The sequence below is a fragment of the Sander vitreus genome, chromosome 11, assembly GCF_031162955.1.
Source record: "Sander vitreus isolate 19-12246 chromosome 11, sanVit1, whole genome shotgun sequence".
Lineage (NCBI taxonomy): Eukaryota > Metazoa > Chordata > Actinopteri > Perciformes > Percidae > Sander > Sander vitreus.
In genome coordinates, this window is record NC_135865.1 from 20,971,048 (window position 1) to 20,994,530 (window position 23,483).

The following is a 23,483-nucleotide window of genomic DNA, read 5'->3' on the forward strand; positions in this document are numbered from 1 at the left end:
TAGAATCCTCATCATTAGATTTTAGAGAACTCAATATGGCTTATCAGTAACTGAAATGCTGTTTGCTCAAGGCGCTTCACCACTACCTTAAATATTTTACAACCTTGGACAATTAGAGTGAATGGTCTTTAACTTCTAAATTGCATGCGGGGCTAAAAGTTAGTTGCCTTAGGATATATGTATTTTCAATTGAGCATCTTGCCTCATTAAGTTACTGTTAAGAGAAACTGGTGACCAAAGTTCAAGTTTAGCTTATTTCTGCAAATTTACAGGAATTCTTTTTTAACCATCAATTGTTCCTTTTAAATAAGCAAATACATAAGTAACTCCCTTACTCAAAAAGCACATTACTGACAAATTACTATTATTGGAGTAACAAATGCCATCTGCAGTTGATCATTTAAACCACCATGTGAACTAACTATATTCAAGACAGACACAAATATTTTGAAAGGCTTTTATTCACTTTAAAAATTCACCTCCTTTTTAAAGTCTTGTCATCCATAAAAAGCATTAGGGCTCTTTGTGCAATATCATTGCAGCGATTATGTTTATCAAAGAACATTACAAATCTCAGCTCTTATCTAAACAATAAGGAAAAGAAAAGGTAGTCATGTGTGTGCTCTTACTTTAACGAATGTCATACTTTACTTAAGAAACAAAGCAAATAATTTACTTTAATGCGTTAATCATAATTCTGATAGTGAAAGTGCTGCAAGGTCCAGCCAATAAATATTACATGGATTACACTACTTTTTAACAGGCACAGGACGTAAAAATCCAGGTTCAACTTCATATCTGACACCGCAGTCTGACGAAAATCAATAATTGCAAAATTAGTCAAATCATTAAAAGCATGTGCAAAAGCGTGGACTATTTCTTTTCCTAAGCTTTAAACTGGAGAGACATTTTCATTCTGTTGAATGAAAGCCTTAACTATCTACAATGACAAATAAAATAAAAACACATATCAAAGAAGATCCAGTTCACATTTAACAACTGATTATTTGAATATTGCCAGGTTGTTTCATAGTGTGTCAGTCTGTGTTTCAACAGGTAGTAATGTGAAGATCCAGCCTGCTGGACCCATACTGTTCTCAGTCTCTACTTTGTTCTTCAGTGAAGAGTAGTGCACTTTAGAAATGTTAACAGTCACTCTCTCTTGGGTCACAGCCCAAGACTGGGCCCTCCTGACAGCAACATTTAAGTCAGTTGGGTCCCATGCAGCCTTACCCTGTGAACCTCTTGAACTTCATTTGGGTTCAGTAGCAGCCATCTTTCCAGCTGCCATCCCTCAGGGCACTCAGGGCAGCCACACTCTTTGGAGGAGTCAGCAAACTGTAGACAGAAAGTTGATTAAATACCTAAATTCATTAACTGAATAAAAAGATGCATCAACCCCTCATTCATCATAAACAAACTGATTTAGCGTGCCTTTCAAAATTTAACTATAGCACCTCCCTTCAGGACAATCAGTGTAAATGTATAAACACCTGCGCTGTGTCCCAATTCCATACTACATATATAAAGTTTGGTCTATAAAACATTAGAAAACAATGAAAAAGGTCCATCTCAATATCCTAGAGCACAAGATGACATCATTACATGTCTTGTTGGTAAAGACCAACAGCTCAAAGCCCCAAAATATAAAATTTACTATAATGTAAGACCAACAAAAGCAGATTTCTGATTAGTTTTCTTTCAATCAATTCATTGATTAATTTACTAATAATACAGAATATACAATATATTAATCGTTATAGTATATTGTTTTTGCTGTTAGTATACATGAAATTATCATTGAACATATTTAACCCTTTTCATTCAATATGCAGAACAGTCTGACATAAATCAAACTGCAACTTTAGAATGTAACTTAAAATGAACAAAGACACAGCAAAATGATATTCTAACAACTATTATTGTTTTATTTGTATTCATTTTTTTCCCCATAAGGTGTTCCTGGAGCTGTTTCACGACAACATCAGCTGGGAGAACAGTACACGCAGAAATCAAGTTTTTTTTAGTACTCATACTGACTATTTTGAGAACACTTGTCACTTTGTATATGGATTTGGGACACAGCTTAGAACCCAGTTTCAAAACATATAATGCTTTACAAGTTTTACAGCATAGACTGAGATGAGATGTCAAACACATGGACACAGTCACATTAAACTCACTTACTAGTTAGTAAGTTAGTTACTAGTTAGTCTATCTGCCCTTACCTGCGTGTGGGTTGGGCGATTTTGCTTGCACGTGGAACTCCACTTGTTCCTACAAAGGAGGCTGGGCGAGGAAGGGAGCTGCGAGTGACAGCCGGTTGGTTGGCGCTAGCTTTTAGGGGCTGCGCTACCAAACTGCTGCTCGGTTTGAGGGGCTGAGGCAGTGCGGCACTGCTGGGGATGGAGTGTAGACTGATGGAGGTCGACAGGGAGCTGGAGGTGGGGCCCTGCTGCACTGTGGGGCTAACGTAGGCTGTGGCTTTTAGTGGGTGTCGGGGAGTGGTAGGGAAGTTTCCCACGCTCTGGACTCGCTGAGTGAGCTGGCCTGGGGAGGGAACTAAAACACAGCAAGAACGCAGTTAGTTGAAAGTAAGTGACAGAATTGCAATTACGGCATTTGAAATTGCCATGCCTTCAGAAAACAGTGCTCAACATTCACTCATGAATAAAAATGAGCTGTGTACGGCTGATTTATTCATAGCCTAGAAGAAAAGAGTCTTACTGGCGGACTGGAGTCGTGCAAGCCCACTGGAGGAGTCAAAGCTCTGGCTGCTCCGGAGGGAGGATATTGTTGGCAAAGAGGAGGGGCCATGGGAGGGTGGGTTGACAGGGGAAGCCAGGCATGGAATGCTGGGAACACTGGGCATGCTGGGAGCTCGGATTAGGTTGGGCATGCTTCTCCGTAGCTTGTCTATGCAACCATATCAACAAACCAGATCAGGTATTATAGGTGTCGACTCCATTTGGAGCCTTGAAGGTTTTTCACTCACATTTCCAACATTAAAGGAATAGTAGACATTTTGGGAAGTACACAAGTCACTGCTGCCGGCCATGAAACAATTCTGCACGTAACCTCATGTGAAACAACAACTTGCCTTTTTTTTTTTTTTTTTACAATTTGGTTTTTGTACCAATTATTAAACAAAGATATAACGTGTTAATTAGTTAGATTTGGAGGTGCTGGTATGCGGATTGAGTTACCTTTGGACATCGCCAGACTAGCTTTTTCCCTCTTTTTCCCTCTGTTTCCCTCTGTTTCCAGTCTTTAAGCTAAGATAAGCTAAGTTAACTGGCTGCTTGCGGTAGCTTCATATTTACTGTACAGACATGAGAGTGATATCAATCTTGTCATCTAACTCTCTACAAGAAAGCAAACCATATTTCCCTAATTTTCCAAAACTATCTGTCCTATTCCATTTGCCTTAATTACATAAAAAATGCATAGCATGTGAAAGTCCTAATAGGGAGAAGATTTCAAATATATGCTCTTCATTATGACAGTCAAATGTCTGTTTTAGACTACATCAGTCAGTCATGCAATTGATAGAACAGAGTACACTGACACACTGACCCTAATTGAGGATGCTTAAATAAATCCTGTAACCAAGAGCACTCTTTAAATCCTTCTTGGCACACACAGAAATTGTCTGGTCAGAAATTAGGGACGTCTGGAAAGCGGGTCATTCTGTCAAGATGCTTTCAGTCTGAATTTGGACATTTATATCAATTTCACTGAAAAAATAAAATAAAATCTAAACCCATGAAGTCACATCATTATTTAGGATATTTAGTGATTGTATAACTGCAAGAGGACAAGGAAGTGATTCAACACTCACCTGTGCTATTCCTGTATCCTGTGTGGGTTTCTGTGGTCAGGCTGGAGGGTCCAGAGTATTGGGAGAGTCCACTGAGTGAAAACTGAGGTGTGATTGAGCTGCGTCTGCAGTCTCTGATACTGGAGAAGGTGTGAGAATGGGGCAGGCCGCCCCGCTGCATAGACCCTGTGCGGAACAGTCGAGGCTGCGGAGGAGGGAGCTGGTCGTACCCCTCGTCCTCATCCTCATCCTCATCCTCCTCCTCCAGATCCATGTCACTGCGCCTGAGGGAGTGCAAGGAGAAGCTGGAGCTGCGACGGCTGGCTGTGGCGGTGTGTGAGGTAGAGGCGTAGTCCTGTCGGAGACCTACAGGGTGACGGATTCATTTAAAGCTTTTATCTGTGGAAAACATGAACCTGAAACTCATATGGTGATACATTCCCTCATCCATTATTCAGTTAATGAATCGGTAGACCAGACGGATACGTTTCTTCTGAAATCTCCATAATTCGACAACACACATCAAGATAATACTGTCAACTCAAGTTCACCTGTTCAGAGGTCAAACATGTATCTTAGTTTCAGCAATACAACAGAAACGTAACATAGAAATCTATTTTTTTGTCTCTCCAGAAGGCTTTGCATCAGTGTTTTATAATATGCCATTCACTTGTATTATCTTAGGACTTAGGACACAAAAACGTATAGAGAAAAGTATAAATACACAAAAGAAGTACAAAATAATACAGTCATTTCCATCAAGAGGCAATCATTTAATAAACACCTCCTGGAAAAGGACTTAAAGTCTGAAGTTCTAAACCCCAATTACCGGAGATGTGGACTTGAGACTTGGTGACTTCGACTCGAGATGACTTGAGTCACCGTTTTGATGACTTGCGACTTGACTTAACAAAACAATAAATGACTTGAGACTCGACTTGGACTTGTAAGTTAATGGCTCAAGAGTTGACTTGACTTGAGTCAAGATGACTCGGATGACTTGCATGTATTCATAAGTTTGAATGTTAGCTGTTAAATATAAAATAATATAATTTATGTTGTCACGTTTCTTTTTTAAAGATTATTTTTTGGGCTTTTCCGCCTTTATTTGACAGGACAGCTAGGTGAGAAAGGGGAAAGAGAGAGAAGGGGGAAGACATGCAGGAAATCATCACAGGTCGGATTCAAACCCTGGCCTCTGCGTCGAGGCATAAACCTCCAAGTATATGTGCACCTGCTCTACCCACTGAGCCAACTATCAAGTATGCAATGCAGCGGCAGCAGCACAAACGGTGAATCATGATTGGATGACTCACAAAAGCTTCCCGGTATGTGCTTGTCATGATTTGATGACTGGCTGTCAGTAAATCTCCTTGCTATGGCAACACGTAGCAGCAAAAAAGACCACTTACCCCTACCTTGTCTTTTCTCTTTATAAAGACCGGATACTACAGTTAAGAGTGCTTTATCTTGGGTGTAATAAAAGTAACTTGATTTGGAACTTGACTTGCCTTAACTAAGGACTCAACTTGACTTGACATAACTTGACTTGCCCCTAAAGAAATAACTTAAGACTTGCTTGAGACTTGGACCAAATTACTTGTGACTTATTTGGGACTTGAGCAAAGATGACTTGGTCACAACACTGACAATTACAAACACTGTTATGGAGGTGGTTAATATTAGGAATGCCAACTATAAAAGAGGCCTGGCGCTCAGCACTTTGATATATTAGTTTTCAAAGCAACATTCATACTTCAAACTTCAGGTCCTTTTTAATCAAGGGTATATTTTGTTTTCTGTAGCTGTAGTTTACCCCCTGTATCGCCTGCAAGACATTACGAGTCGACTCACTCTCCTCCTGAAGTCGTGCCATGACCTCCACGTCTGTCATGTCCTGCAGTTTGTAGCCCATAGAGATGGAGTCATCCTCCAGCTCTGTCACACCAACCTCACTGTCCACGGAAGACTGGGGGCTGATTGCTGCATGTCGGCGACCCATGTCTAGAACACGCACAAGAGAGCCACATCTATACATTTCACTCGATTAGTTTCAAGGACATGCATGTGATACAGGCACTTAACAACACAAAGAGATGATGTTTCCATAACAGATTACATACAGACGTTTACGTGTTTGTAATCATCACAACAGATGAAACTGCGGACATGAATGACAGAACAGAGAAGACATATTGTTAGTGAGGTCTTACTGTGGAGAGTAGTGTTTGATAGGAAGGTGGGCGTTCGGTCACTGCGGCTGCAACTGGCCCTGAGTGGGAGAGTCGGCTGGAGAAAAGACTGAGCAGGTGATGGCAATGGAGCTTGGAAGGAGAGAAACACAGAAAAAGAGAGATTCAATCACTGAGCCTTAGCACGTAAATCAAAGCTCAACCTGAACTCAGTCACATTTGTGTTATTAGAAATGATGTAGCACAGGAAGAAGTTTTTTTTTTTTTCTGGGGTTTGCCTGTCCAAGGCTATGAAACTGATAATCTTTTCCATGGAATCTGCTGTAATCTGATTGTAAACTGCAAGTAACAGGTTGTTTAAGAATCTGGGTTATGTTTATACAGTGAACTCGAAAAAGTATTTTGGAAGCAACACATGCTTTTGGCTCTATGTTCTTATTACTTTGGATTTGAAATGTAGAGATGACTACAAGGTTAAATGAAAGAGTCGTTTTTTAATTTGAGCAATGAAAATCATTATTTTAGGCCAAAATATAAGATAATTAGCCTTCATTTGCACTCTCTGTGAACATTTCTGTTATTTTGTTATTTGCTATTTTGTTATGTTGTTAGATTTTTGGGCAGCAGTGGCCTGGAGGTTTGAAAAGTGTGCTTGAGCCCTCAATCTGGCAGGATAAAACTGGGTGGGGAAAATACAAAAACAGTACTGTTCAGAGGCCAAACAGATCAGACTCTGGTTTTACTGAGCAGTTTCAATGTGTAACTGAGTGAATGTGGAGAAGAGCGTTCCAAAAAAAGACAGCACTCCGTGAAACTACCCTGATTAAATAAAAATTAACAAGAGTCAAAAGCCATACTAGCCACCCTGTGAGGCTGTATTTAGGCACAGCAGTGCTTTGAGCTAAATGCTGATATCAGCATGCTAACATGCTCACAATGACAAGGTAAAATGCTGATATTTAACAAGTAATGTTTACTATTCTCACCATCTTAGCAAGCATCTTAGCATAATATTTGCAAATTAGCACTAAACACAAAGGACAGCTGAGGCTGATGGGAATGATGTTAGTTTGTCTGTACCAAATTTTGTACCAATCCATCCTGTAGATGTTGAGATATTTTACGGGATACTTTACATGTTCAGCCTGCTGGTGGCTCCAGAGGAAGAAAAAAACAATGTTTGTCCGTACAAAACTTCATGGCAATAAGTCTAATAATTTTGGAGATATTTCAGTCAAGACTACTGTGGTGGACCAACCAACAGATGGACATTGCCATCCCTAGAGCCACAATGCTAGCAGAGCTACAAGTAAGTTGATAAGAAACATAACAAAACATAACAGTTTAATACTACTGTCCGAGTAATATTAAACCAACAAATAATAATGTTTGGCATTTGACAAATGATCAATCGATCTGAATGAAATAGTTACTGACCAGTTCACTGTCAATCAACTAATCAATTCATCGAGTGTTAGAATGACTCTTTTGTGGTTAGCAGGAGTTATATGCATGTGCAGTATATATTTGTGTTACCTGGGGACTCGGTTAGTGCAGCAGGTTTAGTGTAAGGCAGGACGGGGCAGCTCAGGGTGGAGAGCCCCTCTATACAGCTGTATGGACGGATTCCTCGCCATCGCTTAGCTGGACACAAGATTTTAGCGAAGGACATGTTAGTCTGATTGCTTTACCATGTAACACACACATACACAAACAACCCCACACACATAGAGTACATCAATTATAACTCTGGCCAAATGTTCATCAGCTTTTTACAGATCAGTATTGATGTTTTAAATGATTACGTCACGGCTTGGACAGAAGAGGCTGATACGGTAAGACGAGGTTTAGCTTACCCCCGCAGCTTAATGGGCTAAACTACAGATTTTTGGAGGGATTTTAGGATAAGCAGGGATTGTGCATGTAGGCTACATCCCATTCCCAAAATCAGAACTAGATATACTACGGTCTACCTTGGGTTGTGGAGGTTACATTTATACAGTACTGCTCTATTTTCATGGTACAACACTGTCATAACATATACTTAATTAAGGGTTTATTAGGTGTAACTTATGGCTTTAATAATAGTTAAAACATAAATAATTAAGTTTATAGCTCAGTAGTAAAGCATTGATATGGAAAGCTTGACACCCATTGATTTTAGGTTGCCATGCTTTGTCTGTCAGCTCAAATATTGTCCTTATGAATGGCTTAATAATAATATATTAAGCCTTAATAAATAACAATTAGTTACAACTCTTAATAAAGTATGCCTCATTAGAAAGTGGTTCTCTTCTTTTTCACTAATCAATGCTTGCTAGCAATGGGTACATTTGGCTTGGAATGACATGACTGATATGTATTGTGTGTTCAATGTCTAAACACTGAGTCCACCCCAACTGATTGGGAGTCAGAGAGGCACACACCTGAGAGATTGGAGCATTTGGCATTCCTGACACAATTAGGCTCAACTGCTACTAGATAAAACTAGCATTCACAGCAAGTTACACACATAACAGCTAGGAGCTTAGAGACAAGGATGTATTCATGACCCAAAGGAACAGAGCCAACCTTCACTGAATACAGCTTTTAGAGAAAGAAGAGGACCTTGAACCACACACACACACACACACACACACACACACACACACACACACACTGAACATCCAAACAAACACTAACAAATCTGCATTACTGAATCACAGTTTGGACATAACAAATCCACAATATGAGGATAATTGATCTCGTTTTTAAATGTTAAAATCAAAGCATACACACAGGCATGTACACACTGTATATACCCAACAGTACAAGAGTCGCTTGTACAGGCTGTTTGAACGGCGAGTGCTGAGCAAATCTGCTTAAAAAACCCAGTTAATGTAAGCATGGTTTCTATGGCAACCATATTCCCGGCCATACATGATTGTAGAAACTGTAAAGCACCAAATCTCAAAAACTGTGTCAAGCAGCAAATGTTATTTAGAAGCACACTAGTATCCTGGTTATGAAGGGTTTTTGACGTATTCCTGGTAATGTGTTAGTAGACATGAACATCATATCCTTGTTGTAGAAAACCCCAGCAGCAGCATTAATAAAGTATAAATGATTATAATTATGATTAAACCGGGGTATTGTGGCATACAAACACCGTATCCAGGTCTGCTGTGAGCGTAGGTGCATCCTCAGCTTGAGTTATGTGGTTTTAAGTCAGAAAAACATCAAAATATGATGATAAATTTTGTAACAGTAGTCTACATACTGAAATGGAAATTAAAGTGGAAATACGGTATCTTTACTCTCGTCCTCCATTACTGATGATTCAATGTAGAAGAAAAATCCAGCTAAAATGACAGATCAGATGGATGAGTCAAAGCATCAGCACCCTGGGTAATATTATAATCATGTATACAAGGAGCTAAATAACCAGGTTTTACTATGTTCCATGTACATGTTCCAGTATATTCTAAATATAATCAAAACCAGGACAAGACTGAAAACCAGCACACTAGTGTACATGTAAATATACTTTGTAGGAGCCATTTCCTCAAGAGAGATCAGTGTAATATTTTTTAATATCTCAATTTTTGGCTGTGAGGGGGGGTTATGTGGACTATTTATTGGCTGGAAGCAGTGACTTCCTGCACGCTCCACGGATTACCTGCCAGGCTAGCTGTCTACCTGTTTCTTTTCATCGAACTCTCGGCAAGAAAGTGAATAAGCATTTTTCCTAAAATACATTCCTTTAATATTTAAAAAAAAAATTAATTTGAATTTAAAATAGATTTTTTTATTATTACTTCAACATTCCTTTAAAAAGTCGATGATGGAGAATATGTGTATGTTGAACCACTTGTTGGTGGTGCATTGTAATGGTACCGGTGATTGACTACAGCTTTATAATCCTCTCTACACTGTTTGCCACTTAACATGGTGTAATGCGATGCAACAGCACAGCATGAGTTCCTACAAATGGAATTGTGTGTTTTATATCAGCAGACTAGCAAATCCCTTTAACGGATCTTAATTGTTCTCTGGAGATACTGGTATGTGTAAATGGGAGTCCTTCCAACTACCACAGAAAATAATCACCCTATGGGAAGTTGGCTGAGGTACTTAAAAACCCATGAATTTAAAGAGAGTGATTTAAATGGTTAGAAACGAGTGAGCTGGGTGCAGAGAAATGCTCCCACGGCTCAAAAACTGCTGCTGAAATCCTTCTGCACGTGGAGACATTTTGTGGGTGAAGTGTGTCACAGCTTATGATCACATGTCAGTAGCCAGAGAGACAGATGTTCAGATGTGGCCGCAGATGAAGGCCGTTAATCTGACTGGTAAATGCACGGTACCTTGGTCCAGTCTGTGACAGAGGGTCATCTTAGCCAGTTCCACCTCAGGCCCTGGGTGGTCCAGTACCTGCCTGCACCACTTTAGAGGGCTGAGGACACTCTCAACCTGGAGCTTGGCTTTGGGACTTACATACAGCCTGCAAAACACAGCACAACCCACAATTTAGTCCTGAAACCTTTACAGCATAGCCCACAGTGTTACTGTACCGAAAGAACTGAAGTTAAATAAGCTGGAGGCAGCTTTACTGTATATCTTAGAGATCTGGAGGGACAGGAGTTTTACAGTGGCAATACTGTATTTCTCAGCTGAAAAAAACCCCATTATGTTGCAAAGGTAAACCCATGGCTGTGTAAAGGGAGTGATTTTCATAAAATCCAAATCCCAATACACCGTAAACCTTTCCAAAAAGAGCAATTGCCATTTTACTGGCAACAACAGTAACCCATTAAACCAACAGTGTATAATAAAAAATTCAAGTGACAGCTTCATTCGGTGCAGTGCTGTATAGCATGTGAGTACGTGACTGTTACAGTGAGACACAGAGCGATAGTATCTCTCCTCATTGTGGGTGGGTACATGAAGCACTGTAACGATCAGTCAATTAATACATTAGACAATCAAGACAGGATTAATCAGCGATTCGGATAATCGATTAGTCATTTTAGTTATTTATTAACTAAAAATACCAACTATTCTCTGCTTTCAGCTTCTAAAAATTAAGGATTTGCTGCTTTTCTTTGTTATAAATGACAGTGAATTGACAATTGTGTAGTCCTGGATGAAAAAATGTATTTGAGGATACCACCTTGGCATTATAATAGGCAATTTCCTGATATTTATACACCAAACAATTAATCGAAAAAATAATCTACTGAAAATAACTGTTCATTGCAGCCCTATAAATACCTAGGTACCTCAGCGAGACAAAAAACTAAAGAAATGGAGTTATAACCTGGAAACTGGATCTCCATTTGCAGCTGCTTCTGACCACTTAATAAAGAGGGTAAAACAAGCTAGTTGCTTCTGAATTTTGCTTATAATGACAAAATGGTAAAATACATCAATACTATTAAATATATAGGTGTGTGTGTGTGTGTGTGTGTGTGTGTGTGTGTGTGTGTGTGTGTGTGTGTGTGAATATACTACACTGGAATGATAGATTCTTAACAATAAATAAATAATAAAAAATAAAAAAATTGATGTGTCGCCTACACACCTCGGCAACTAGGCCATGGTGTTACACAGACTTGAGGGTCAATTAGTTATGTTAAATGAAGTGAGGATATATGCTGGTGCTACATCTGTGTGCTACATTTTCCACATCATCACATCAGATAGGCCTACAGTACATTAAGCTGGAAACGGTTCAGTAGTCAGCATGTATGTGTGTGAGCTACCTAAGTCAGCCGATACAGCAGATACAAAGTAGTTCAGCCTGGGGCTAACCACACACACACACACAAAGCCGAGCTGTTTGATCACAGGCTAAAGGGGGTCATTGTTTTTAATTTCATCCCAGTGCTGTCTTCCCGAAAAGACATCTATGTTGCATGCACAGTGCATTCTGGGATACCCACAGCTCTGTGTCAAATCAATTTCTGTTATTTTTCCTCCTGTAAAAAGTCTCTGTTTGCCGGTGTCCGCAAGTCTAGGAGAGGAGAGGAATCACTAATGTAATCAATAAGAGGATACATGGCAGGGTAGCATTATACTTATGTCACAAAATCATATGGCTAGTTGATTGTGGCCTGTGAAGAAGATGATATCTATGACAGAGAAACACAACCACTGATCCTTCACTGCAAATTCACAGGCTATGGCTGCAGTGGTGGATATAAACAGAGTAGTTACCAGCTATCAGGCTTTCCAAATGGGAGCACGGTGTTGAGGTCCAAAATATCAACCTCATCCAAAACAGTTTTCGCTCCAGCGGCGACGCTATCCTCCCCAGCGGCGTCAGGAGACACCGAGCTCGGCTGAAAATACGCGAACGGCTCCTCCGTTGAACACTGGGCTGCGGGGGCACACAGATGCATCTGTGTCGGACTTGAAATACCATATTTACTGGATAAATTGTCACTCGGACACGCTGTTCCCCCGTACAGACACGACAACGAGGTCTGGAGATGAGGGCCGATTGAGCAATTGTTTACAGCGTTCGCTCTAGTCCTCAATTGTTCGTTTTGCTTCTCCAATTTTCGGACTAATTCCTGAAGCTTTATCACCTCCAGCTCCGCGTTGGTGATTTTATTGTTGCCATTGACGTCTGCCATCATCTGGGGGTTCAACACCTCTGCTTCCATTTGGTAAAAAGCACATTGAGAGAGGAAGAAAAGCACGGCCTGCCTGCAGAGGGTCCTATTCAATTCAGAGAGGGTGTCCAGATTCCCCCCCGTCTAAAGCTACTATACACACACACACACACACACACACACACACACACACACACACACACACACACACACACACACACACACACACACACACACACACACAGATGCTGCTGCTGCTGGGATGATTTTCACAGCCTTAATCTCATTGGTCCGCAGCTTGGAGTTCTCCCATCACACCACTGAGAAAGTATTTCTTATGGACACAAATGGAGTGCAATTAAGAGAAGGCCTATATGTACTTTTTTTTTTTTTACTTTTCCACGTTGTATTTATGTATCTCTACAGTCTGAATCACAGTGTATGCAATCTTTTCTACGTTGTATTTATGTATCTCTACAGTCTGAATCACAGTGTATGCAATCTTTTCTCTTTTTTTTTACAATAATGAAAAATAATCATTTGAAAAACTATTAACATGAAATAGCCAGACACACCTAAATCATTATTTCCCACCAAACATCCCCCACACCACCAACAAGAAAGTCTAGTTGGACTTTAAAAAAATATCTATTCATCCAATTCCAAAAGATAACTTACATATTGCTTAAAAATACTGGAATAAGACTATTAAACACCTATCATGTAGTTTTTTTTAATTGTAGAATGTAAATTTCTCCCAGGAGCAAGTTTTTACAATATTAAAAATGTATTCTCTTAAATTAAAAACAATCTATTAAAATATCAATAAGTATACATTATTTAATATAAAGTAATTACCAATTCAATGCTGTAGAATTTCAATTCAGTTAGTACAATTTGAGAAATATTTAATATTTTATGGTTTGTTATATTTACTTTATTCCATTTAATTACATGGCAGTTTAAATTGTACATTTCATGACAATAAAGAGAAATAAAACATACCTCAGATCACCATTCATCATACGTATAAATAATGACAGAGTAAACAATGACATGAACAAAGAACAGGGCAACTAAAAGAACTGACACATTAAGATAAAGATATATTGATTGCATTTATTGCACACAGAAAAAGCCCCCGGCCCTAAATATTGCAATATCTCCTTTTATGTTACACACAAGAGTCCCCCTAAAGGCTACAGACTAAAAGACAATATCAGAAGAGCTATATCACATTTCTGAAAAAGGGGTAAATACAGAGACAGAAATATCATGATGTCAACACCACAGTTACAGCTAGCTGCAATGGTGTGTGCATGATACTAAAAACTTCATATTCATTATATGTCATGTGTCAAAACATCTAGATAAAGCTTTGTCAGCTTGTAAAAATAAAAGTACAGGAGAACCCATGTCACCCAAAACATATTGATAAACAGCAATCTCCATTTTATCTGTAATAACGTGGATCTCCAGTGAAGGCGTAGGAGAAACTCAGCGTCGCCATTTTTCTGTGGAATAAAAATAAGAATATTACCTGTTTATTCAAGGTGTTTTTTTAAATCAATTTTCAGCAAAGAAATATATATAAACCTTTCTCATTCTTGTTCATTCTTTTATTTTTTATTTTTTTACCTCTGGTGACCTCAAAGCAGTTCTCACAGTGTACCATGCGTTTGTAGATCCACATGCTGTCCCCAGCTTTCATATTACCAAGATTGCTGTTACACACCTCGCACTGCCAAAACATAAACAAAATGAGGACAGAGGAAAGAGATACACACAGTTCACATCATGTTGCCAGTGTTAAATGTAAAGTACATTTACTCAAGGATTATTCACCTAAGTATTTCCATTTTATGCTGATTTAAAATTCCCTATTTTAGAAGGAAAATACTGTGCCTCTAACTCCAATACATCTGACAACTTGTTACTTTGCAAATTAACACACAGATGTTTTTAATTAGTCTAATTGATTAGGCTTCTATGTCAGGCGTAAGTTGGAAGGAACAATTCAGGGAATTACCCCAAACTCTACATACTAATAAGAATTTCACAGAAAACGTAGGAAAAGCCCAGGTGTAAATATTCAAATGAATGATGGTAGAGTATTTAGTAATGGAGTATTTTTACAGTGTGATATTGCTACTTTTTACTTATATAAAGCATCTAAATACTTTGTCTTCAACCAGTGCTTGTTGTTGACTTTTATCGAAAACTAACTTTAAAGCAGGAAGCGTGGCAGTTGATCTTCATGTCATCCAGGACCATTTTTGCATCACCAGAGAAGGGTTTTCGGCAGTAACTGCACAGGTCTTTTTCAAGCACAGCCCTGTATGGGACAGAAGTTGATAACATGTTTAAACAGTATGTTTAAAAGTATTGTATCATATATGTATAAGTTCATTATTGACCTTGGAAACAGTAGTTTGGCAAAAAACTAATCTTCCCCCATGCTTCATAATGTATATGTGGGTTGAAACCTCTAGGAAAAAGCCTTTTTTTTTTTCTTTTAGCACCACCAGCAGGTTTATATTTGATGATAACTATTGAATGGAATGGCACAAAATTCAGTACAAACATTCATGGTCCCCAGACGAGGAATCCTAATAACTGTGGTGATCTCCTGACTTTACCTCTGGCGCCACGAGCAGTTTAGGCACATTTGTGGTTTTAATTTAAATGTCTTAACAACTGTTGGATGGATCGCCATGAAAATTCCTACCTCTTAGGAGCTGCATACACACTCTTCATTGAGGATTCACGGTAGATTGAATCTACTATGTCATCTGACCTGCTGTGAAAGTAACACAGATCAGTTTTGAGAGTCTTTCTTTACTCTCATATAATGTCCACCAATATCAAACCCAGCCATATTTAATATAATTGAATACCTGCTGCTCCTGTATGATTGTGAGGTGTAGACAGTGGGACTGGTGATACTGCTGTACTCATAACTATACAAAGACAAAATTAACCACATATGGCATGTGAGATTTAGAATGTTACTTACTGTCTGTACACACAAAGAGAATAAGAAGAAAAATAATGATGTACCTGGAGTCTGGTCTGGAGTAAGAGTAGCTTTGACGGTCGCTGTAGTCGTCACTGTGTGTGCAAATACAGAACAGATTAGGGATAATAAAGCAAGACTGCAGACACATTTTCAAGATGTTGATAATAGACAAATGATTACCTGGGCTGGGTGCTAATGGTGTAGGAGGTGGTGCGGGTGGAGGGAAGATCATTAGTGTACGAGCTGTAGCTGTGTGTCGAAGAGGCAGACACAATGTTATAAATACTTGTAAAATGTATGACATTCCCATCAGCCTCAGGTGTATTTTGTGCTAATTAGCGAATGTTAGCATGCTAACAATAAATTTTGATAGTGAACAAGCCAAACATTATACCTGCTTAACATCAGCACGTTAGCTTTGTGATTCTGAGCATGTTATTGTTAGCATGCTGATGTTAGCATTTAGCTCAAAGTGAATTGTGCCAAAGTACAGCATCACAGAGCTGCTAGAATGGCTTTAGACTCATGCGTCATGGTTGTTGATGTGTAAAAACGAGTAAAAGATACAAATATCATGATATCTGACACACATGAAAACATTATGTCATTTTTCATAAAGAACCGGAAAGCATCAGAATGCTGCTAGCTTATTTGCTCACAGAAAAACCTTAATGCTAACTACATTTAGCATTTAGATTAAACAAAATATAGCCCTAACCCTAACCCTAACTATAACCCGTAGTTTTCGACCTCTCCTATAAACCTCCCATAGACCTTTAAAATGTAATTGTGTTCAACATAATTGAAATATTGTTTGTTGTTTGGTTTTGTTTGTCTCCATATACTTTTTTAAGCTAAACTTGATTAAAGTAGCCTATTTAACTAAACTTGGCCTTTAAGGAAGATTTTATTTCAGTCACTGTAAATGAAATGAATGATTTCATTCATTAAATGATCTTCATTAAATAGTATTTTTATGTACATTATACAATCTGTAGCTAAAATCTAAATAACTTATATTTTGGATATGACATTGACAACACATTATCACCTAATCTGGATTGGTTTATAGACAATCATACTGTTAGTCTCTGTAAATAGACAATGTTCTTCAGATGGCATCATCCCTACTAGTCAGCATGTTTACCTGGTGGTTTTGCTTTTGGAGGATGGAGATGAGAGAGTTGGGGTTTCTCCTCTAAATGACACAAAAGACAATGTCAGAAGAAACTGGGATAACTATATTATACAAAGAACCATTGCACCATCTCAGTTATTCAAATCCAGTACTCACCCTTTGCTACTCTCCACTGTGATGATCTCTCTCTTTGTGATGCTGCTGCTGTTGTTGCTGCTGCTGAAACAATGACAATGTGATTATTTCAATGACAGGATGATAAAAAGGTTGTTTTTCGAAAGGTTATTCACTGACTGAGACGCCTCACCTGACAGAAGAAGACGGATTAGATGCAGATGTAATGGATTTCGGCAGGAGGGTGTCATACAGGTCATCCTCAGCCCTGTAAAGACAAAAATATTGTAAATATATGGCGATTATGAGTGCAAAAGTATATTTATTCAACAACAAAAAGATTGATGAAGGTTTATCTTACGCAGAGGAAGTCTTTGTCGTGGTTGTAGTTTTAACACCATTTCTGGAAAAACAAAAAGAACAAGACAAAATATTTTGTATCTGTCTGGTAATTAATGTCAGGGTTACTGTGTAAACGTTAGTCTGCAGTAACTTACCCATCAGTGCTGCTTTTGACTGTCACAGTCTTAGTACTGGAGACAGTTGTTTTGCTGTGAAGAAGAAAATATACCTTATTGCAGTATATAATTATTGATTTCTTGTCATTATTACGAATATAATTCATTTTTAGGTTTGATGAATGAAAATATCACCTGTCTATGGGTGAGAAATCACCCTTGATCGATGAGGGGATGAGTGTGTCGTAAAGCTTGTCCTCCGCACTGCACAGAAATACAGTGTAAATTGCAAGTGTAGATTTTTGTTGATTAATTGTAAGGGTACTTTTTATTGCGTATGAATTCAACTTTTCTAAGACGAATAGTCTGTTATCTGTTCTTTCAAAAGTTACATAGTCTCCCTTTAGTGGAAAAAAGAAATAATATATATAATATATAATATACTATTACTAAAAAAAACTGATTGTTATATCTATTGTTATCCTGGCTCTAAGGCACAGAGATACACTGTAGGGGGCACCATGCAAGCTTTGCAAAACCACATTATACATTCACACACCAGTCACACACCTCTAATTAGCCTACATGTCTCTAGAGATAGAGATGAAAATTCATTAAGGGCTCAGTGACATTACAGTAGAGGATTAAAACCTTATTGAAGTCAAAGTTTTAAAGGATAAGACGAACATTAGTTTATATTTCACTTTTCAACAAATCCCATGAAACCAAGTACTTTGTGACTTCTCTACCCTGTCTGTGGCACTTAGCCCCAAGCCCATTGCTTCCTATTGAAAATGTAAATATTGATTTAATTTCATTTGTTTAAAAAGCGCAACAATTTCCTTAATCAGTTGGACATTGTAGACATTACTCAAACAGTAGTAAATAGTGCATAAATAGTGCATTTGTTGGGGTTTATTTTCAGCAGCATACTAATACACATTTGAGTATTTTCATCTGGCTATCTTGAATATAATTTCACCAAGATATTACGCAGCCTCCCCTGCATTGTACACACTATGGGATGAAACTCACCTAGTGTCAGTACTGCTTTTTACTGTCACAATCTCAGTCGTGGAGACAGTTTTTCTGATGTAAAGAAGAAAACATACCTTATTACAGTATATAATTACTGATTGCATGGCAACATGATCAATGTAATTTATTTTCTAGGTTTAATGAATAAAAATATCACCTGTCCCTGGATGACAAATCACCCTTGATCGACGAGGGGATGAGTGTGTTGTAAAGTTTGTCCTCCGCACTGCACAGAAATACAGGTTAAGTTGTAAGTGATGTATAGATTTAAATTGTACTGTGATTCAATACTTTTTTATAATGTTGGATATCTACTCTATATCTATTGCTGGTAACATTCTCAGTCACTTTGGTTGTTCTGGTAGGTGAGTAGTGGCCCGTGTAAAAAAGTTGTTCAGGTACATTCACTCAAGTACTACTACTTTATACTTCAACTCCTCTACATTTCAGTGTAAAAACTATTGTACTTTTTACTCCATTACATTGATCTGACAGCTTTAGTTACTTCTCAGATTAATATTTTACATGAAAACATTGGATTGGTTAACAAAACACAATATAATGTTGAAGATTAAACCAGTGGTTCCCAGAATTTAGAAAATACAAATTATCCTATATTTCACTATCATTTTTTTTCACATTTGTGTACAGTTGGGTAGTTTACCAATAACCGTGCATCACATTTTATAAACTAATCAAACATGTAGTGGAGTAGAAGTATAAAGTAACATAAAATGAAAATATTTAAGTAAAGTACAAGTGCCTCAAAATTGTTTAGTACTTGAATGTCACTTTTCACCACTGGCACTGTGATAGCCTATAATATAATAATATAACACGCAGGGCTATTTTCCTGCAGAACGGGTACTTTAAATACTTACAGTAGGATTTTGAATGAATTCTGAATGCAAGACTTGTTTTTTTAATGGAGTATTTTTCCATTGTTGCCTACTGGTACTTTTACTTAAGTAAAGTATGGGTATACTGTTCTTCTTCCACCACTGATTAATATAGTATATTTTTACCCCTTGCTTGAAGACTTGACCCGCTCAGTGAACGTCTCAGTCTTGGTGGAACCTTTTATCACAGGGGATCTGCAAGAGAACTCAGTTGTCTTTAAACTGACACAGACTCAATGTGTGATAAGGTGATACATATTAATGCTCTAATGTTCTCCACCTAAGACTGGTGGTGGTGGTCTCAGTGGTTGTGCCGTCCTTGGAGACCGAGGTGGTTCTGGTGCTAAAATAGAAGAAAAATAACTTTAAGAACAAATTTACAAAAATGCTCAGGAGTTATATTTTTCCTTTTTGTTTTGTTGCAACTATTTGTTGTGGTTGTGGTGCTGTTTTGACGATAAATAAATACAAAATGACACATTAAATTTATTGTTCTCTATTGAATTTTTGCATTTACATACCTTCTGGGAGAATCTGACTTCAGGGTTGAGTATGTGCTGCAACAAAGAGGCAGATTATTCAGATGATTTAGTTTAAAAAATAGTTAGATAATGTATCATTAGTTGTATTATTATGTAAATGATAAATGATGAAGTCTTGCTGGAAGGGAGCTTGCTGCTAAAAGAGAAGCATTATTTAGCTACAGTTCTGGTTAAAGTTACTGAAAGTGCCTTGACTTGGACAAAGGAGCACAAATTAACAGTGTTACAATGCTGCACAATGTGTCTGAGCAGCAAAAATACTGTTTAAATACTTTGGTAAATTTACAGTTTAAGGTAAACTGTAAGGTGAAAGGTAAGGCAAAATCTACTTTTTGGTGTAAGAGGATGAAGTCTTGCTGGAAGGGAGGGTGCTGCTACAAAAAGAGAAGCATTATTTAGCAACAGTTCTGGTTAAAGCAGCCTACTGAAAGTGCCTTGACTTGGATGAAGGACTGGAGCACAAGTTAACAGTGCTACAGTGTTGTATTGTGTATCTGCACAGGAAAAATACTGTAAATACTGTACCAACCTGCTCCTCAGCTCATCCTGACTTCCGCTGAATCTGCAATGACAGAAATCACAATCAAAGCTTCTGCTCATTCAAGTATTTAAAAAAAGAAATAACTGCTAACATGATGTTTATAAAATGAGACCTCTTGGAGAGAGCCTGCACAGATGTTGAACTGCTTGTAGTTCTGGTGGTTTTTATTTCTTCACCCTCTGAACTATGAGCAAAGGACAATCAATTATATTAGGTCAATTTGATTAATGACTCAAACTATAATTTACATTACTCCCAGTCGCCACTGTAAATTATAGTTTCCCATTATTTGTCCTTTATTTGAGTAAAAGTTGAAATGTTTATTTTACCCTGCAGGAGTTCCATCAGTTTGGTGCTGGCCTAGAACAGATTTGCCAAAGTTTGGGTCGTGGCTGAAGGAGGAAAAAAGGATCACAAATGAATTCACTCATACTACCAAAGATGACTCAACACTGTATTCTGCAAAAGGAATGTAGAAGGACCCTTTTTTTTTTCTTTTTTTTTTAAAGATGAAGGTAAACTAAGATATGAACTACAAGTCACACCCAGCACTTCTAAAATGTCATTTCAATTCATTTCAATTAAATTCAACTTTATTGTCATTGCACATGTCACAAGTACATAGCAACGAAATGTAGTTCCTAGGTGTATGTGTGTGTTTCCAGTGTGGAACATTGCGTCTGTGTTTCAGCCATTATGTTTGCACGACTTACTCAATGTTTTCATCCTCATCGTCCAATTTTTTGATCCAGCTGTTGTCTTTCAGGAGAGAGGTGCTCTTGACCGCTGTATACACAAGACAAGGAAAACTTGAGTGTCTCCAGCTCACATTTTCAAAGCAGTTACACACATTTTGAGCCTGGTAAAGACTTGACTTAATTGAACACAATAGAGCCTATTAGATATGACTCACTGGCATGTGTCTTTGCTACAAGAATTAGCTCAATGTTTGTGGAAAATGAGAAAAGCTGAATGAATGCATTTTTGAACAGTTATGATTTAATACTGTTTTATAATTGTTCATTTGTATATTTGTGCCTGAGCGTCTACAAAATGTTACTGTTACTGTGACACATACATTTTACATTTTAGACTATGTACTGAACAATCGCATGGCCAAAAATACATTTCAGGATTTTAATAATTTTATTCTATATATTTTTTCCTTGAATTTTATTCCTTTACATTTCTTTTTCTAATTCAGATGTATACTCTTATTTTAATGTTTTTGTCTTCGTTGTACACAGGCCTTTTCAGCACAGTCTCAAGAATATGTTGTTTTTTTAATACATTTTATTTGTTTTGTTATTTCATTTTTCATCATTTCTATTTCTCCTGTACATTAATCTCAAATTGTTTTACTGTTTAGATTTTGTCTTATTATCAGCGTGTTCAGTCATCTATAAGGCACTTTGACTTGCACTAACCTGTATGAAAGCTGCTATAAAAGTTTAAATGATTGATTGATATGACATCATGCAACTGTTGCACATATTCAAAAATCAAAAGATTGTATTTGTCACATGCCCAAACAATATGTACAGTGTAATGCAGGGTGGCATTCTTTTTAGGCTGTGCTAAAAGACTAATGTGCAATAAATAATAATGATTAGAATAAAATGTGAAATAAGAATTAGAGATAAAAATGTGAATGTGATATTTCTCAATACTTACTGGAAGAATACTTGCTCATTTTGTTACTTCACCTGTAAGTTTGAAAGAGCAAGACGAAAATCATTACATAATGAAACGACACAGTACATTAGCCACTAGGTGGTACTGTGAGACCTTTCATATACAATGCATGGCATTTCATCTGAGACCACTACATGCATTTATGAATCAATGCTTTCATCTACAGTATATTTCTGTCATTTTTCTCCTCTTAGACACTTTCTCATCAGGTTGCTTTTGTGAGCATATCATGCTAAGTTTGTCACTGTGCCTAACACATATCAACTAAAGTTCGGCTCAACCCTATACACAATCATCAAGCCCTAAACTGGTTTGTCTTGATCTGCACAAGTCACACACACCCTCCATAACACACCTTCTGCAAACACAATAATGTCAGCAAAACAGAGGGGTGTACCAGTGACATGCCATTAGCTATTCATTATAATGACCTTGCCCTTGCGACTACATGCACGCTCCAGCACAAGCCTTCCATATCAGGAACCTTACGGCAGATATCTACAGCTGTGAAGGTAGTTATACTGTAACTGGAATTGGAACATTTGTCGCACAATCTACTGTGTGATGGGTGCCATTAATCCAAAAACACTGTGTTTAGTGTTGGGTTTGTCTATATTATTTTGGCTTGTGTGAAGTAGTTGGCAGTAACAAATGTCTTGAGGCTAAAACAGAATGTGTCTTTAAACTTTCTGAACTGTTGAGATTTATAAACTAAAAAGAAAAGTAACTCTAAAACTAAATTTGAGGATTACACAGTCGTAATCCAAATGTACTGTCCAATAACACACTGGTTCTGAAATCAGTTATCATTTGTATTTCTACAGATTTTTTTTAAAATTACATACAGTAATATCATGATCGTAATTTAGTTTAGCGAAAACTCTATCAAGGCATGTTGTTTCAACTAAACACATCAAACAGTGCTTATCATTTATGTTTGCTAAGCACCATCAGTATTCAGGTAAAAGGTTCATGTTAAGCATAAGAGTTAACAGCAAGCTTAGACATGAAATCCTGTGTGCGTATGTGTGTTTGATGTATCCCCAATATCAGTAAAACCCCAATATTCCTTCCTCAAAGTAAAGTCACTCAAAAAGTAAGTAATAGTACATCATTACATAATTTACAATATGATTGTGTTTCTATTTATCCAGGACCATTGCACCATCTTAAAGAACTCCGTATCACACTTAAAAGCATTACAGTTTTTTTTTCCAAGCACACAGTCTTTCAACTAAAATATCATTATACAAAAATATAAGGGTAATCAGGAAACTGACAAAGTATTCAGAAAGAGAAGGAGTACGTACCTTTACAGACGCCTCTGCAACTTGTTTGACAGTTTAGTCAATAGCTAATAGTTAATAGCTCAGGTCTTTCCACCTGTCTATTACAGTTTGCAATCACACCCTTGCCATTCCATCTGCT

The 23,483-nt window shown here is 37.7% G+C and overlaps 2 protein-coding genes across 2 annotated transcripts; both read right to left on the reverse strand.

Moving 5' to 3' along the window:
• Positions 1-451: 451 nt before the first annotated feature.
• Positions 452-12,857, reverse strand: slain1a (SLAIN motif family, member 1a). Its single transcript, XM_078262286.1, has 9 exons — positions 12,211-12,857; positions 10,359-10,495; positions 7,549-7,656; positions 6,034-6,144; positions 5,675-5,824; positions 3,842-4,186; positions 2,728-2,916; positions 2,229-2,562; positions 452-1,338 (listed from the first exon to the last, which is right to left on the reverse strand). The coding sequence occupies exons 1-9, from the start codon at positions 12,660-12,662 to the stop codon at positions 1,263-1,265; spliced, it is 1,902 nt and encodes a 633-aa protein (XP_078118412.1). The 5' UTR covers positions 12,663-12,857; the 3' UTR covers positions 452-1,262.
• An 859-nt stretch (positions 12,858-13,716) lies between these two features.
• On the reverse strand, positions 13,717-23,483 carry scel (sciellin). The gene is made up of 24 exons (XM_078262287.1): positions 23,366-23,483; positions 22,035-22,066; positions 21,074-21,146; positions 20,690-20,752; positions 20,473-20,544; positions 20,349-20,381; positions 19,799-19,834; positions 19,558-19,620; positions 19,404-19,472; positions 18,536-18,604; positions 18,376-18,429; positions 17,536-17,604; positions 17,380-17,433; positions 17,244-17,285; positions 17,076-17,150; positions 16,925-16,987; positions 16,778-16,828; positions 15,811-15,879; positions 15,672-15,722; positions 15,509-15,571; positions 15,340-15,411; positions 14,838-14,946; positions 14,250-14,352; positions 13,717-14,125 (listed from the first exon to the last, which is right to left on the reverse strand). The coding sequence occupies exons 2-24, from the start codon at positions 22,051-22,053 to the stop codon at positions 14,109-14,111; spliced, it is 1,389 nt and encodes a 462-aa protein (XP_078118413.1). The 5' UTR covers positions 22,054-22,066; positions 23,366-23,483; the 3' UTR covers positions 13,717-14,108.